General features: G+C 38.9%; 1 protein-coding gene across 1 annotated transcript in view; it reads left to right on the top strand.

Annotated features, from left to right (window-relative positions):
• The window catches only part of NKAIN2 (sodium/potassium transporting ATPase interacting 2), a 146257-nt gene extending 130807 nt beyond the window's left edge, over window positions 1–15450 (top strand). Inside the window, exon 3 of the mRNA XM_065888822.1 lies at window positions 15365–15450. Within this exon, the coding sequence (XP_065744894.1) occupies window positions 15365–15450 (86 nt within the window). The remainder of the gene's footprint in view (window positions 1–15364) is intronic.
• The last annotated feature ends 3723 nt before the right edge of the window (window positions 15451–19173 follow it).

Genomic DNA, 19173 nt, shown 5'->3' with positions numbered 1-19173 from the left:
ATCATAAAGAAAATTATTTTGATCCTTTAAAAATGTTTTGGCTTGATGAATGTACAATAAAACACACACACACACACACACACACACACACACACATGCACACACACACAAATGCTCTCAGAAAGTAAGTCCTGAAAGATGGGGAAAGTTTAATGTATATATAAACAGGGAAAGGATCTCTGTGTAACTATTCTTACCTGCTGTGGATTTGCAATGTAGCAACCTGATGGGAGTGTAGTACAGGAGGAGATGCCAGCTCCCTACTTGCCAAATTACTTAAGTTTCCATTCCTAAGAGCCTCAAAAGGAACACAGGACAGTTTGGGTTCTGTAGCTGTGCTGAGAATGGACTGTGGAGATAAGGGCCTAATTACGGCACCTGGAAGACTGAAATATTCTTGACGTCAATAGAAGCGGACCGGCTCTGTACCCATTTTTGATATCTGAGGCTCAGCAGCAAGTGTAGCCAGAGAGCCTCAGAGGCACCACACTCTAGGGAGCTAAGGTGAGGGTTCAGGCTCCATGAGCGAAGAGTCAAACTTAGACTCCACAAATAGCAATAAATCATCATTGAACTAGAGGGAGTTCCTGCAGGCACATCAAATGCCTAGGATTTTTTTCTTTATTTCTTCTTTTAAACAGTATCTCATTTACTTTTCTAGAGGCCAGTTTTATAAATACTTATATAGACACTTTAATGCAAAGTTGTTGTTAATTTCCCCAACGAAAACCCTTGGCCTTGAAGTTTACATCTCTGACCCTCTGTTTATCTAAGCCAGAGCCCCAGCCTGACAGGCCAACTGGCTGTGCAAACTTACAGGACAACACTGCCATCTGCTGTGCCTATCAGGAGATGACAACCACCCTTGGAGCAAAGATTTCAAATAGGAAGATGTGGGCAATTCCGCCCCCATGTATCAGTCACCTAGGGGTGCAATAACAAAATATAACAGACTGGGTGGCTTAAACAATGCATATTTATTTTCTCACAGTTCTGAGGGCTAGAAGTCCAAGATCAAGGTGTTGGCAGGTTTGGTTTCTCCTAAAGCCTCTCTCCTTGGCTTATAGAAGGCTGAATTCTCACTTTGCCCCCTTTTCTCTGTCTGTGCATGCCCCAATGTCTCTTCCTCTTCTTATAAGGTCACCAGTTTTATTGAATTAGGGCCACGTACTTATGGCCTCTTTAGCCTTAATTACCTCTTTAAAGGCCCCATCTCCAAATACAATCACATAGCAGGTTAGGCCTTTAACAGATAAATTTGGAAGGGTATACCATTCAGACCATAACATCCCATATCTAAAGATACACACACACACACACACACACACACACGCACACACGCACACACCATGTGGCTGTTGGCTATTTGAAAATACCTATGGGGAACAGAGTGGGGCTAGCTTCTGCTCACTGGTATATCAAACGCCTATGGGTAAGAGGCTCCAGGTGGTAACGGTAGCCTCCCTGCTCCTGGCTCACTGCCAGTAGGCAGGAGTTGCGGTCCGCATCTCCTGCTGTGAGGTGGGGTGATCTGCCTTCAGATGAGAAGCTCCTCACCAGAAAAAAGCTGGGACCTGCTCCAGAGGGTGTGCCTTGACACTTGAACCTTATTTGAGTGGGGCAGCCATCACAACATACTTTTATATATTTGTAAAAGGCAGCGATATGTCTTAGGAGAAAAGGCTTTCTCCAAGAGAGCGGGCATCCCTCGCTGAGCTGTCTTTGTGGCTGGGCTCTTCACTGTATCATCTGTTGCCAACCATGCTGAGTTTTCCTTATGACCTCCAGTGTTTTTTATTCCCCTCTACTTGTTCTCTTTGACAGTATTCTGTGAAAGAAATAAAATGTTCTGAGATTTCTGGTCTGGTGCCTTTTATTATACTTGTAGCTCTTCTCTCCCTTAATCCTCAGCTCTTCTGCACCAGAGTCTAATGTCCACTTACAGTGATAGAACTAAGAACTTATCAGCTTCATTAGAGTTGTTAGATGTGACAATTAAAAGGAAAACATGCAGCTGTGGAAAAATAATAACTTATCCATAATAGAAAAAATAGGCAACATGATTTCTCAATTTTTATTATGTTTTCTTATAAACCTTTGCCTTAATAGTTAAACTAAAAATAAAAATAAACATCAGTCCTCTGGAAAGTGGATCCATTTTTCTAAGTAGTCACTATCTTTTCTAAAAGAGATTCAGTGTGTTTAAAAATGTTCTTAAATATTCAAATCATCCGGGAAAATATGCAGAATGTCATTTTAAAAATATCCTAAGAGGGCTTATTTTGAAAAAAATATTGGAAAATTAATTCTAGATGTTTAAACACACATGTTCACATACACACATGCACAAACCTACCAACCAAGCACAGATTCATAAAAGCCTGTCCTGAATTCTCTAAAATAAACTGGCCTTGGGATAACAGTCATAATCGATTTATAGACTCTTTCATTTGAAAAGCAAACCACAGGAAATGATTCACTTCTCTGAAGCTAATAATTTTCTGTTATTTTTGTTTGATTTTTCTTCTAAAGCCTGCCGGCCTACACTTCTGTGTATTGAACTCTGTTCTGTATATTTCGATCGCTTTTCCAGTTTGACAGGATCATTGAGTTTGGATGCAATTCTTTGAGCACAAGGACACACTCTCCCGCCTGTGGGGGAGGGTAGAGGTGGCAAGGGAGGAGTACTCGTCCATTAAAAAATATTTGGTTCTTTCTGTTTATAAAGGAATGTAAGTTTACTGCAGAATGTAGAGAAAATACAGATAAACAAACAAAAAAGAAAATTAGAATGATTTCACAATTTTGAATTCTGGTTCTCAGGTAACATTTGGGTATATGTCTGCTTTCTTCCTTTCTTCTTTTTCTTTCTCTCTATCTGGTTGTTAGGGCCATATTATACAGTCTGTTTGGTAACCTGAGCTTTCTTTCTTATTATTTATAAACCACTCTCCAAACATAACCTAAGGGGTAGGCAATTAGCAGTTCAAAAAAGGTGCCAAGTTCCTGGGTGCCAGGTTGACAGGTAGAGTTATGAGAATGGTGTGTCTATTTTTACTGTTCAAATATCATACTCAAGCAATCAAATGAAAGCGTAGTATGTTATTGTTTTCTTTATAACATTTGTTTTGTAATTCTGAAGGTGACTGAGTGAGATAACCTTGTCTATATCTGCCAGGCTCCCACAAAATCAAAATGTGCTGTTCCCTTCCCCATCTCTGAACAGAATCACATATGATTAGAGTCTGGAGCCCCAGACTTCAGAGGCTACTAACCTTGAGCTAGTGCCCTGCAGAATCATAGTGGGGCCAAGGTAGAACATGTCACCTTGCTCCTCTTCCAACTTCCCAGAGCACAGGAGCTCTGCATTTATTTAATTTTACAACTCTTGATTCCGCTTAAGATTTCCTGTGAACTAAGAACACCACAGAGTTTGAAATGATAGGAAACTACTGCCTACTGCTCTATTTCAACACTTTAATTTTATAGGCCCATATAGATTAAATGACTTGCCCCAGGTCACTGAGCTTATCGGTGAACTTCTGACATAATATAGCACATATTGACTCCCTCAGGGTAAGAGTATTAGGGGATGCTAGTGGGGACCACAGCTATCTTGACCACCACTACATCCTCAGCATCCAGCCTACCCCCAACCTGAAGCAGGACTCAGTAAGTATATGGGGAAAAAACGAATCAATCAGCTCTCCACTAACATTTCTTGGACTATATGGAAACTCCTAAGGAAATGTGACATTTTTTTTAGACCCTAATTGATTCTAAGTAAATGAATAATGAATTAGAATAAAGCAGCTTTCATCGTTTTCTAGACAAATGGAAGAAAGCAGAAAAAAAAGATAAGCTGCCATATGTAAAAATAAAAGACAGCACCTGAAACGAATGCTTACATATAGATGTGCCTCCTGTCAATCACATGCAAGCTCCTGTCAGTGACAACAGCCTTCCCTAACAGTGATACAATTGTTACACTGTCTCCCAAAATTAGTGCTGGTCTTTTTTTCAGCCTGCTGTTAAGTTGCTCCCTCTTGTGGTCAGGGGAGAGAAAACATATGCACTTTATTTTTAAATTTGGATATTCAGGTCCAAATTGAGTCTTCTTTAACAATCACTTCTCATATTCTCCCTTTTCTCTTAACGTCTCCTCCATTATACTCTACTGCTTATTATACACACACATACACACACATACATGCACACTATGATCATCTTTAAATAAATCTAATGTTCCCCAATCAAAAATAGCGGGGAAAGAAATTGATTCATTCCCTATCCTTTGTTGATTCGAAACAATCAGGACCTTGTTTCTAAAGAGTCAATGTTGAGGTAACTATATTCATACTAGCAAAGGAGGACCTTTAACTGGGGTGTAATAAAGGAGGTATGTGGTGCAGAAAACTGATGTGATCCAGTAGATGAATAACATCCAAGTTGTTTTAATCCGCCTCAATGGAAAAGAAAGCAACAGCATGTGAAAGGAAGGAGAAGTGGTGACATTTATGGAAATGAATAAAAGAAACATCTCCCATTTTGATTATTCTGCCTCTTCCAATTCTCTAATACCTAGTCCACCTGTACTGGGTGTCCTGTACTTGTTTCCTCACCATCTCTCTCTATACCCACATGGATAATGACATGAGAAGGAAAGCAGCTAAGTGGCAGAAAAATAGGACGCTTTTAGCACCAATATACAGGCTCACAAAATAAAATTGCTGGGATCCCTTAGTCCTACCTTGAAAGGACAAATGAGAACAAGACAAAGAGCTGGCCCAGGAAACAGAAGTCTTAAAAGCTCTCTAAAGCTGAGACGTGCTAAGAAAGAAGACTGTACATTCAAAGTTAGTCTTTTGATAAATGATGCTGGCTGTTGCCAATTTCATTACGACCAGTTTTACTTTAGTGGTGGAAATGGCATCTAATAGGAACAGAAGGCCAAGCTTAGCTATCTCCTTCTTAACAGCAGGAGGACTAAAAACACTGCATCTGTAAGGATGGTCACCAGGTATGCAGAATGAAAACCTCTGAGTGGAGCAGCCTTACACAGAGCGCTGCAAGAGTGCCTTGTAAATAAGCAGCATAGGGCGAACCCTCAATCCTGTGACATTTAAATGAGGCTGCTCCAGCAGCAGAGTCAGGAAGGCCTCCATGAGGATGGGTTGGCATTGTGTGGCAGGGAGTGAAGGAGAAACAAACTTAAAGCTCACAGGAGGCGAGGTTTATTTAAATAATAGAAGGTAATTAGGCTGAAGACAAAAATCAGTGATGGCATTTTAAAATTACAATTAATTTAAAGGTTAATTTCCTTTGGTGTTAAAATCTTATTTAAAACATTTACCAGGAAAGGAAATGAGGATGTTACTATCAAGAGGTGTAGAGTGCTTCTGGGAATCCATGCCTATTATCACTGGAAAATTAGGTTAGGCCCAAAGTGAGAATTTCAATTCATGTCTGTGTATAATAGATGGCAGTCTGGTCTCAGTGTCAGCAGGGTTGGCTGGGGCAGTGCAGGATTTGCATTTTTTGTTTGTTTGTTTATGGGATTACTTGCAAATGTTTCCAACAAAGAAGGCTAGTTTATACATGAACAATCCTGACACACAAAAAAAATTGGATAGGGACTGCTGCCTTTGTAACTAATGACGCTGATGTTAAAGGAATTCCCAAGAGCACAGAGGCAAAGAGACGCACATAGTCACTCATCCATATACCTTCATCCCGGAAGTAAATTAAAAGGGGGCCACAGTATTTCTGTGGGCTCCAAACCTGTCAATCCGATGCTTCTCTCCCAGGTCCCACCATTTTCATCACTCTGTTTTCCAGCTGGGAATTGTCATGTCTCATGTCTCAGGTTCCAATATACCCTATTCAGCAGTTCATCTCCCTGGAAACTTGCTTAGTAAAATCAATGCATAATAGTAGTAACAGCCAGAGGGGAAACAACTCCTTTGCACTAAATTATCCCATTCATGACGCCTTTGCAGATTTGTTCATTTTAAATGTTTTATTGCTGTTATCAGTATGTAAACCAATCCCACAAATATGGAATTGTGCAGATCATAGCTCTATGAACAATATTAGCAATCACCTGCTTTAATCCCCTAATTTTACCTCTGAGGAAAGGAACACTGAAATTGTTTTGCCCTGAGTCAATCATTTAGAGTCAGTGCTGGGAGCAGAAGCTGTCTCCCGATTCTAGGTATACTTTACACATCACTTCACTGTGAGACTCGACGTAGATTCTTCCAACACATGTTTGCTGAGTAGCCACTGCACATGGTAGGCTGTGTATTAGTCACCAGGCACGAGGCAGACACTGTCTTTGCCCTCCTGATACTTACAGCCCAGCACACAGTTCACAGGAGGAACTACGCCAAAGCGTGATGAGCGTTCAGACAAGGAGAGTGGGGGTAGGGGGACATAGCCCAGGGGTGCCTCATCCAGTTAAGAAAACTAGGAAATTCTTCCCTGAGGAAATGACATTTCCACCAAAACCTAAAGGACAAATCAGGGGGATATGCAGAATTTAACAAAAATAGGTGTCTTTTTTAAAAAGGGTAAATTTTTCCACCCGTATTGACCAAATGGACACCATAATTCACACAGGAATCATCTTAAGTGTTTTTAATGAACCCCATACAGCAAATCTAGTTTCACCTTTCTCACATGGCTGGAAAAATATTAGAGTAACCACTGGACATCCTCATACCTGAAACTGCTATTGTTGTTCTATAAAGATGAGTAATTTAGGTTTAGTCCTCCTTTCTGGAGGCTGCAAAATAATGCGAAGATTGTGTTAGCAAAAATTACAAGGGGATTTTAGCATGCACGCTTTATTTTTCATTTTCGTAAATATGTATGCATTGATGTGCCCACATCCTAATTAAAACCACTGCATTTAAATGGGCTGTGCCTTCTAATATATATAAATATATCCTGGATGTCAGCTGAGAAGACATATCCAATCATGTCTAACTAGCTTGCCTACAGCCTGTAATAACTGCTCTTTCCAATTTCAACGGCAAGGCATGTCACATAATTGAAAGCCATTCTAATAGGGGAGAACAAAACAGAGACTGGTAAATCTAATCCACCCAAATGGCATGGCACAAAGTGAGGCCAGGCACCTTTAAGATAAAGTTTGCTTAGCCATTTCATCATATTCTGCACACGATTCCACAGTTATTGAAAGTAACAAAGATATCTGAATACATAATTTTCTAACTCTAGCTTTACAATTTCTTGATCTTCTCAGCTCTTACCATCTTTGTCACCACTCACTTCACCTACCTCCTTAGTTCCCTTCACCAAGGAGGCTAATTTTTATCACCTTCATTATGGAGGAAGAAGGCTTCTCTAAAAATCACCAGTTCTAAAATTCTCTGCCTGACTATAAACTCCTATCTTTACTCCCTCCTTGTTCTCCTGCTTCCCTCCTGGAGGAATTTTTCTTCACCTTTATTTAGGAGCTTCCCTCCACTGGAATCTTTGTTTATCTTTCTGCTCATCATCTGTCTCCTGAATCCACAGGAGCAGTGATGCTCTTACAGGCACACTTAGTTTCCTTCCTCGCTTTCTCTTCCACGGTCCTTGGATTTTCCATGTCCCTGCTTGACGAGGCTCAGGTGCAGTTTCTCCACTCCTAACCCTGGGCTGCTGCACGTGGCTGGAGAGAGTCCCTAAACCCAGCTGGATGCTCTCTCCTGCTCAACGGGGCTCTCACTCCTCTCCCGTGGACAGTGTGCCACAGTCACCACAGGACGAGCTCCAAACCTTTCCAAGTTCCTGAAGTCTAGTACCCAAACCTGAGAAAATCAAAGCTACCAAACTTGTTCCATTTTTCCCTCAGAACCTCAAAAATTCTATACTAGCAATTATCTTTCTGTCTTTTAGAAACCCTCTCCAAATCTGAGGGGAACCATTAAGCTTTTCCTCTCCAAAGCAATCCTTCCACCAAGCCTTGGCTTCATCCCCTCTGCCTGGTTCAGGAGATGAGCTCTTGGTGTCTTCATTCTCGCCCACTCCACTGTAAAGTTCCTCTTCCCTACATATGGGTCGAAGTCTCATAGACTACAAACCAGGCTGGGCCTAGCCTCTCCCCATCCTTTCGGATAATATATAAGGTGATTTCCAAAACTATTTGAAATATGGAAACTCAGTTCTATGTAGTTTTTTTAAAATAAATCTTCCCTTTTTTTTCCAGAATATGTCACATATGTCACATTCCTACTGCTTGCCAGACCACAATTAACCAACCACGTGGGCAATAAGGGTTTCCATAAACCTACCTCAGCTTCTGCTGATGATTTCCACACTCATGTCGTTCCATACAAAATTCCTGTAAATTCTACACAAAGTTCTCCTCTTTGACCCTTACCTCCATCTACTTCCCAGGCCTGAAAAATTCTCATCCTTTCAGTAAAGAACCTAAATATACATTTTAAAGCATAATTTGAATCATTCTTTTGGTATAAATCCCTTGCTAAAAGAGATGAGATCCCAAATCTACCTGTAGTGCATCCATAAAATACATGCATCTAAGTATTAAACACATATAACCCTGTGAAGTTGGAACTGTTTTATTATCTCCACTTCACAAAGGAAGAAAGTCAGGCTCAGAGCAATTGTGACCTGCTTGTGGATATGATGCTGGTCAGAAGGGAAGGCACACCTGAGCCCAGGTCTTCCAACTACCAAGCCCTCAATCATTATACTACTTCATACTTTCCCTGTGATATAGCCAGTGATGGCATTAGATTATTAGAATAAGATTCAATAGCAAGATACTGGTCTCAGCAGAAGACCAGCATGTGTTTCTTCAAATCTCACCTAAGGTACTGGCCACACTGAGAATTAGCAAAAATAGGCAAGAGTGCAAAGACAAAACAGTTTATCAAGTGGAAACTTATATTTCATTTTTATTTTTAGAACCAACAGTTTAAAGTGGTTACTCAAATGATCTCTAACTAAAGAAATATTTCATTTTTATACCATTGTGGTGATCGCATTCCACTTTCAGTTTTTAGTATATGTAAATGTGTTACCACGTTTAAAATACTGAAGATCTGGTTCTGATACAACTAAGAGAGAAACATGGAAAATAGAATCCTAAGACCCTGAGAAAATGTTATTTTCTGAACAAGGTTAGGAACTGAAGCATCTGCCATGATTTAACTAATAAGTCTCATGTCATTCAATGCATGTTTCGCCTGCCAGAAGCTCTCTGTAGCATCACACTTCAGTGACCTTTCAGGCAATAACAGACTAAAGTACCCCTACAAAGGGTTGTGTTTTCCTAATCAGAAAAAAAAAATAGCTATGAGTCCACTCAGAGATACAAGTCCAGACCGAGCACATCAAGCTCACACAGGAAGCTGAACTGCTGCCACCAAGTAAGTCTGTGTTCGAGGAAGGTGGGGCTTTTGAATTTGGGCTACAGTAGGTTATGCTCTGAGTTCCTTTTGTGCAACTGGAGATAAGTACCCTTGAAATAGAGACCTGCAGAGACAATGGATTTACACTCTGTTTTCATAGGCCCACACAAATTTTTTTAATGTCCTTCAATGAGTTCTTCCAAATATTTAGGCTTAGCTTTCTGTGAACTGCCTGTTAAAATTTCCCCCCATAGCCTTTTCCAGCTCTGTCTCCAAAAGAGAGTGTGTTGCCTAGTGGCTTAGTCATTAATAACCAAGGTACAATATTATATTACAATACCTCCCTGCCAACATGTATTTAAAAAAGCAGTTTTAAGTTTGCTGAACTCAGTGTTCATGATTAAAAGGTTTAAATAAAAGGGAAGCTCACAACAGGGAATATATATGAGTGAGGAATATTTATTCAAAAAGCACTTTTCTCTTACTTGGTAATTTTGAAATCCCACTATTATTAACTTTCTTAAATCATAGTTATTAAACTGACATGGCACTTTACTAATTTAAAATCATTGGGCATCTCTGTGCCTCTGTCGGTAAGTAGACAAAAACACACCCATATTGCAGATAGGAAAACTAAGCCAAAGAGAAAACGCTGTTAACATCTGAAAAGAAAATAACATTCCTGAGTTGTTTTCAGATGACCAAAAGCAAATCACTACAATGAGGAAAAGATTAAACAAGTACAAATTTTATTTTATTTTGTCACCTACCCAGTCATGTACCTCTGTTTAGGATGCTATGAACTGGCCAGAAAGAAAGCAATGTTTTCCCTAGCAGTTATCAACATTTGCAACATAGCATTCATCAGTGGATTACCCTCTCAGCCCAGTCATTCTGATGCTAAAGCAGGTCCTAGCCTCTTTCTTTCTACTCCCCTAGATCAAAGAGACTAGAGTGGTGCCTTCTTCCCAATGGTATCCAAAAGATTTCTTTTATCTCACAGGACCCAAGCAATCACTGACATTCTAGATCTTCTATAAATGGTCCTCTCTTTATTATCATTCAAGACCTTATGAAGGAAAGGGTAAATTCACTCAGTCAAATTTCACTTAGAAATTTTACCAGCATCTTCCATGCTTAAATCAATTGTCTTTAAAAACAACAACAGCCTGAAGAGTTTATTCAGTAAATATGGCTTCCATGAGCCAGACACTGTTCTGGGTTCTGGGGCTACTGTAGTAAATAGTAAATCTCATGCAGCTTAAATTATAGTGATAGGATCAACAACAGAAAAGTAGAGTCACAATATGTCAGGTGGAGATAGTTTTCAATAAAGCACAATAAAGCTGAATGAGGAAAAAGAAATTAACCTCTAAAATCCCAGCAAGTCCCTAATCTGCCTTGCACCAATTACAATTACATTTCCCTTTTCCCAAGTGTTTCCTGGTCCTTGCTGCTTGTACGTGCCACATATAACTTACATACTACATTTCCTAATGAAGCCAAACACCAACTCCCTCCTCTCATTCTTTTCGTTCCATTAAAGGCTGCAGCATCCTCCTAGACAATAAATTTGAGCTATGAGCCAAACATCTAGATGCCACCTCAATTACCTGGAGAAGTACCTGCTAGCTGTTTCATGACTCCTATTGCTTAGGAAAGTTTTACAATATTCAGTAGCCTCTTTAGAGCCTAAATAAATGTAATTATATAAAAGAAAACAGACCAAAGTGGTATTGAGGATATTCTAAAAATGTAAGCTAACCCCAGTAATTCAATTTTAAGAGAGAAAAACAAAATTTCTTCTACTATGCTCTCCACCCACATGGCACCCCAAAGAGTTCCAAATTATGGGTGAAACACCATTCTGTAAAAGATACAGAGAACCATGTCTACCTACACTGACCACCACACTCTTAACTCTAGTGGTCAGTTGGATCCAGCTTATTAATATTCCTCTCCTTCAGGTCTTTAGGAAGACATCCAAACAATTACTGAGAATGAGTACATGTGGAAACTGACCTTACATAAATTCTTTGGCTGTGAACACAGACAGGTATATAAAATACACTACAGAAAATACATCCTTTGATTCTGATTTAAATTTGAATGCCCCCTCACAAGTGAGATGGTAAAAATGCATCCTGGTTACATTCAGATCCTCTTCTTTTCTCATCTTGGTTCTGAGTCATTTGCTGTTGCATCCTTTTCCATGACCCCAGATGATCTGAATGATCAGAACAATCACAATCCTTCTGTCAAAACTTTAGCACTATCCTCCCCAGTTGGGTAGTTGTAAATCGGCTCTACCAACCCACACATCAGATAGATGGCTAATAAGAGCAAGACCCAGACAACTCAACCTCCATTCGCAACAGTACTCAGACACATCTCATTTCCCTTCTGGGCTTTTCTCATGTCTCCAGAAGGTCTACACTGCTCCTGACTCAAGCTTTGTTTCCCAGTTTTGGTCCCAATTCTATCCTTTGGACTTGAAGATTCATCTTGGTTTCTTCCGGTTATCCCTTGGCTCACTGCACAGTCCCTGACTTATAAATTACCATCTGTTTTTTTCTGCCATCCATCTCACACCTCTGGAATCAAGCTAAGGAAATATTTCAAAACAACAATAAAAAACACTAATAAGCCTGAGATTGACTTGGATCTCGGTTTCAGTGGAGGAGACCTTACTGTTTACATCTGCCCACTCTCTTCTCCAGCACCAGGGTGGGGCCATCTTACTAACAGGGAACCTCAGAACAAGGAAACTTTAATGCTTGAATGCCTCTCAGAAAACTAGTCCTTAAGTCTTAATGTTGGTAAGAGTGAACCCAGGGGTTCCCGGGTTCCCTGGTGGCGCAGTGGTTGAGAGACCGCCTGCCGATGCGGGGGACACGGGTTCGTGCCCCGGTCCGGGAGGATCCCACGTGCCACGGAGCGGCTGGGCCCATGGGCCATGGCCGCTGAGCCTGTGCGTCCGGAGCCTGTGCTCTGCAACGGGAGAGGCCACAGCAGTGACAGGCCCGCATACCCCCAAAAAAAAAAAAAAAAAAAAAAAAAAGAGTGAACCCAAATGAACAGGAATTTAGGCACTATCTGCAATGAATCCCCAATTGTAGAAAATAATTTCTCAAAGTACAAACTTTAAATATAGTTGCCATTCAATTATTGTACAGCTCTTCCGGTACCATTTATATTAGCTAATGTGCTAACGTGGGCAATTCAGAAAACAAAAGAGGTTCGCTCTCTTTTAAGTCATCTTCTATAAAATATTTGATATAGTTCTACAGTTGTTCCAAATTAAAACACTTTCTTTCTCCTAAACTGCATGGTTTAGAAGAATTATGAAGAAAATCCTGAATTTTTAAGGGCTTTTAATTTTCTTCTTCCATACCACATGTCTCACCCAGGGCTCTACGTTCCTTATTTTATCCTCACACTAATAGTATTAAGTATTATAATTCTTGTGTAAGAGAAGTTAAGTGATTTGTCTAAGGTCACACAGCTGGCAAGTGGTCAAAGCAGCATTTGAACCCTGATCCTTCTAACATCAGGATCTCTGTCCTTTTCATTACACTGTAGTCCTCCTTATCTGTAGTTTCACTTTCCATGGTTTCAATTACCTGCCATCAACTGCAGTCTGAAAAGATTAAACAGAATAAACAATTCATAAGTTTTAAATCGTGAGCCATTCTGAGTAGTGGTGATGAAATCTCACACCATCCTGCTCTGTCCCTCCAGTAACATAAATCATCCCTTTGTCCAGCATATTCATGCTGTGTATGCTACCCATCCATTAGTATAGGAAAAAAAAATAGTATTGTGTATATATAGGGTTCAGTACTATTCATGGTTCAAGCCTCCACTAAGGGTCTTGGACTGTATCCCCGCAGATAAGGGGGACTGCTGCACTATTCCACTTCTGACCAGAAGAGAAATCCTGCCTCAATAAAAGGGTTTTCATGATAAAAAGAGATATTAAATCATAAGACACGGAGGCACCTTGAAAGCATATTAATAAGTGAAAGAAGCCAATCAGAAAAGGCTAGATACTATAGGAGTCCAACTCTATGACATTCTGGAAAAGGCAAAACTATGGAGACAGTAAAAAGATCAGTGGTTGCTAGAGATTAGGGGAGAGGGAGGGATAAAAAGGCAGAACACAGGACTTTTAGGGCAGTGAAACTATTCTGTATGATACTAACATCGTGGATACATGTCATTACATCACTTCACCAGAAGTGAACCATAATACAAACTCTGGACTTTAGGTGGTAACAATATGTCAGTATAGGTTTATCAGCCATAACAAATGCACCACGCTGGTTGGGATGTTGACAGTAGGGGAGGTTGTGCATGTGCTGGGCGGGGTGGGGGCAGGAGGGGGTATATAGCAACTCTTGGTATTTTCTTCTCAATTTTGCTGTGAACCTAAAACTGCTCTAAAAAATAAAATCTATTTTAAAAAAATGAAAAGATTTCCCCACTAAACAGACATCATGGACTTTATGTTACTTGCTCCAATTTCTACCTGTAACACTTAGGATATTAAAAAGAACAAAAACTAGTCAAAGCTAAGCCAATAGAAAAAGATATTAGAAAAAGTAAAGATATCCTCTAGCACCCTAATGCAGTTTCTAGTTTCCTCTCTTTCTTCTTCCAGTCATCTATCTTGTCAGCTTTTTGTTGTTTTGCCTCTTTTTGCCCCACCACACGACCTCCACATCCAGGAATGGGAAAGAAAAAACAAAACCAAAACATTTTCACAGCACTCTTAGTATTTACTGTCCCAGTTACTACCCCTTCCAAAATGTAGTGGTATAAAACAACCATTATTATGCTCATGGATCTGTGGGTTAAGAATCCAGACAGGGCACAGTGAGGATAGCTTGTTTCTGATCCCGGATGTCAGGGCCCTCAGCTAGGAGATTCCAAGATTGGGTTGACTCAACAGCTTGGGGCTGGAATCATCTGGAGGCAATTTTTCTCACATGTCTGGGTGTTGATGGTGACTATCAGCTGGGACCTTAGCTAGCCCGTCAGCCAAAATCATATCCGAGGGTCCTCCATTGATCTCTCCAGGTGCACTAGTTTGGGATTCCTAGTTTGGGCATGATGGCTGTGTTCCAAAAGAGAGCATCCCTAAAGAGCAAAGTGCATGACATTTTTTTGATCTAGCCTTGGAAGTCACAAAATGTCACTTCTACCATACTCTACTGGTCAAAGTGGCCGCAAAGTTCTACCCAGGTTCAAGAGGAAGGGGCAAAGACCCAAACCTCAGGATGGGGTGAGTGTCAAGGTCACACTGCAGGCAGGTATGGAATAGGAGATATTGTTGCAGCTATTTTGGATAATATAATCTACCACAGTAACTCTTGTTACATCTCATCGTACCTTAAATACCTAGGTATGTATTGCATTTGAATGTTTGGTTAGAGATTGCTGCACATCTTTATTTCTGATTGTCTATTTGAGATTATGAACCACATAATGGCAGGGACAGCCATTTTGAGCTAATTTACATGACCTCCACCATCACACCTTGTTCTTGACAATCATAGGATATAACACTATTACTAGTGCCGCAATTGCTGATAGGTACATGCACTTGAGCGATCATTATTTTTTACATTTGTAATGTGTTGCAAAAAATCTCCATGCTAACCAAAAAGACATATAGCATCTTAATTGTGCAAGTGAATTTTATTGCTCCAATTAGGTCTTGGTTGCTTCAAAGGAGTATATAAATTTCTTCTCCCTAGTGAATAGATTCTTGTAAAGCAATAATTGAATCTCACAGTTGAGGGGGGAAAAAAATCACTGCCTTGAAGGAACTATCTTTTTTCCTCCACAATTAGCTAGTTCTGGTTTAATAGATTATTAAAAGGTTTATATTAGTAATCTGTGTGAGACCTTGATCGTGAACGTTTATCTCTTCTGAAAAGTTAACTAATTAAGGCGATTGTCCCTTTCAGTTGATTTCATAGGTGGCTTTGACTCTTATGGCTATCAGGGGCCTCAGAAGACATCTCATTTACAGCTACAGCCTATGTACATGTAAGTACTTTAATTTGGAGGTATTCTTCTGGGATACTAAAAGATGATTAAGAAAATGTTATTGTGGCACAAAATAGATGGCATGCAGCTTTCCTTCAGTCATTTACTTTCAGTATTTTCTCTTCTATTAATATTGTTCTGACTGAGATAATTCTAATAAATTTTTTAAAATTTAACTTATCAGGAAAGCTATCTCTAAAGTTACTTTTAAAAGTAGTCTTACTTAAGTATCAACTACATGGCTAAAAATCCAATATAATATACAACTTCTTTGAATTACCCCAAATTTGTATATTTTGAAAATGATATAACATTGTAGGTAGTTATATGTAACTATATATAAGCCATATATCCTGGTTTTCCCAGTATAGTCTTAGTTTACATGGGTTGTCCTGATATAATTATTACCAGCACACCCTATTAGTCTTAAAAGTGTTCTCATTTGGATGATAAATGATAGGTTATCACCTTAATTATGTGTAGTGTTAGAAAATAATAATACTCTTTCATTTTTCTGGTGTGAAAAGTGAAAATGAAACCAGAATATTAACACTGAAACTTATCAGACCCTTAACTCTAGCACTCAAGAGAGCAGACATACAATCAGAGCCTGATTTTTATATCTGTGTTTAGGCAAATTCCCTTGGATAACAACTGATAACAAATTCTATATATCAGCATCAAGTGATATGCTGAATTGCAAGCGAAGATCAAAATAGAAAGTAAGATTCCAATTCATTTCGAAATGTGAGCTTCTCTCTTTGAAGATATGTGTTTGTCGTCGTTGTCCTCCACCATTGAATCATTTTACCTTTTAATATTGTTAGTGTGTAGGATAATAAATACATTTTTTGGATTATTTCTCCTCCAGAGAGATTAAAGTAATCCTTATACATCCCCTTTTAAGCTTTTCTTTACAAAGGGAATGATCTATGCATCATGCCTGCATTTTGTGTGTGTGTCTCTTGTAGTTCCCCAAAAGCATTTGGTAACACCACTCATAAAAAAACTTTATCGAATTCAGAAATCAGCCAATACTCTATGTCATTCAAAGCATCCCTTCTGTAAACAGGACATCACACATCCCCTCTTTTACATTCCCAAAACCACTGCTCTAATTCAGGCAATCATTAACTGAAGTTTTCCAGTCTCTTTCTTATTTTAGAACTCCTATCCCACCTTCCATGTGACTGCCAAATTAATCTTCTTAAAGTACCACTCTGATTATGTTAGGCCCCTGCCCAAAACCTATCAATGACTCCTTATTGCCTACTGAACAAAGTTGAAACTCCTTATCAGACTTTGCAAATCTACTCTGATCTGGCCCCAGTGTTCTATTGAAATATTATCTCTCCTCTTCAACCTTTAATAGTCTCAACCATATGCAGACAATGCTGGGAGACCCCAGGAAAATGTAATGATAAATAAGAGCTGGCCTCTGCTTCCTGAAGCTTATCATCTATTGAGGGCACACATAGTCTGATATCTCCCCTTATCCTTTTTCTTTCTTTTTTTTTTTTTTTTTTTACAGTCAAACTAAAACTCTTACCATCTGCAAATAGGACGTGTATTTTTCCAATTGTCCATGCTGTTCTCTTGACACCAAATGTTGTTTGTTTTCCCCCAAATTCCACTCTTTCAAATCCCACTCTCCTTCAAATTGTATCTTAAAATATACCTCCTTTACGAAACATTTCTTAACCTTTTTCCTTTGATATTTCTTTTTGTTTTGCCCCGTACTATAGTTGTATTTCTATTTATACCATAACATTCCTATCCTCCCAGAAAGATTTGATAGCTTAAGCAAAAAATAAAATGATAAATCCTTTACATTCTTTACCATTCTTCTCAATATTGTAACATAGCCTTGTGTAAAGTGTTCTATTAAAAAACAAAGTCAAAGCAGTAAGGAGCAGTGGTAAGGAGTAGTGGTTAAGACAAGCTACTGAAGCCAGACTGCATGAGATAAAATTCTTTATGACCTTGGACCTATAACTTTACTTGAATAACTTTATTCTCACCAAGCCTAAGTTTCCTCACCTGCAAAATAGAGACAACAGCATATGCACTTCATATAGTTGTTCTGAATTTACATAAAACAATGCTTGTAGAGCATGTACAACATAGGACATGTCACATACTACATGTTTAATAAACATAATTGATTAGATGTAGTAATAATGCTTATGTTAACCAATATTACTCATGAAAAGATTTTATCAACTCAGAAATCACCATACACTGTATTTCATTCCCAAAAGGTTTCCTCTGTAAACAATGTATCACATATATCAGCCCAAGTAACATGTAACAATATGTTTGTGCTCAAGAGTAGACCAGAACATCTACAAGTCCTGCAATTTCTTGCTTCTGACAATATCACACAACATTCTTATCATATAATATTACATTGTGTTGGTCAATATGAATGATCAATAAATATGATCAAAATATAATAAATTAGATGTAACCACTCTGTAAGGATCAGCTCTGATAATAACATGAGAATGCTGATTATATATAATCAAGACTATAGTTTCAAACCAGGCATTTATAATTCCAATGTTGTCTTTAAACAGAGGACTCTTCAAATTTAATGTCCGGAACAAAATTCCTTGAAGACAAAACTTCTCGTGATTTTGTTAAGTACTTTAAATGCTGAACCAAAAGTAATAAAAATATTATTTTCCTCCTCACTGCCTAAGAATAGTAAAATTATATAAGAGCTTTCAAGTCTCACTGCTCATGAAATAAGTTAAATGTTTAATAAATCACCAGTCAAAATACTACTACCATACCTTCTACAAAGAATCCTCTAGCAGACCTCAAGTACTAGAACACTAAGATTTTATTTTACAGGTGAGGAAACTAGATGAAAGAAAAGAAACACAAAGGTCACACAACTTGTTCCTTACACAGCCCCAATTATCAACTGGTTTTCCTGACTGCTTAGTTTTTTCCAAATTCTTATGTGGACTGTTGAGTTTGCTCTGACATTTCATTCCCTGATTTTAAATTTACTTATCTTTACTTCCTCACACTAACTTAGCTGCCATAGTTCCATACATGCCTGCACCCTCCCCTTTTCCTGCGTTTCCTTTATTCCCTTTTGATTTCACATTATATGTGGTGTTGAATGAAGCACTTTTTCAACTGTGTAGCCCTCAAATACAATCACTGGAGAGTCACTGCCTATTAAAATCCCATGAAAAACCAAAACTGATTCAAGCATAAACTTCATCCCCTGCTGGGAGGCAGAGACCTGAGCATCTCCTGTATCTTTGTCCTGTGGGGTAGACCTTCTCCTGTCAACCTGCCATAAATAAGTCTCATAAAATAAGAGTAATTGAACATAATGGGCCAGTTCAAGCACCCCAATGATATTATATAGCAACTGGAAATAAAAGCCATTCCTTAGAAGGAAAACAGATGCTTAAAAGCAATGCGCAGTTTTAGCTGTGGGGTTTCCATTATACCCAGCAAATCTTCTGTGGCTCAGAGCCTGGACAAGGCTTTGAAAACACTGTCCTAACTGACCTCCATTCACAGTTTGTTTCAGTTCCTGTAGTCAATGAATAGACAGTCCTCTTTTTTTAAAGTTAAGTTGGGTGAATGTTCTTGGCCTGTAATTCTTCAGATTATCTATAATCCATCTAAAAGGGAAAAGTTTTCATTAATTTTTCTCTTAGAGTTTGGAGAACTCTTTGAAACAAATAATGGCTATGAA

Source organism: Phocoena phocoena, chromosome 12 (genome assembly GCF_963924675.1).
Source record: "Phocoena phocoena chromosome 12, mPhoPho1.1, whole genome shotgun sequence".
Classification (NCBI taxonomy): Eukaryota; Metazoa; Chordata; class Mammalia; order Artiodactyla; family Phocoenidae; genus Phocoena; species Phocoena phocoena.
This window is presented reverse-complemented; position numbering and strand designations above follow the sequence as displayed.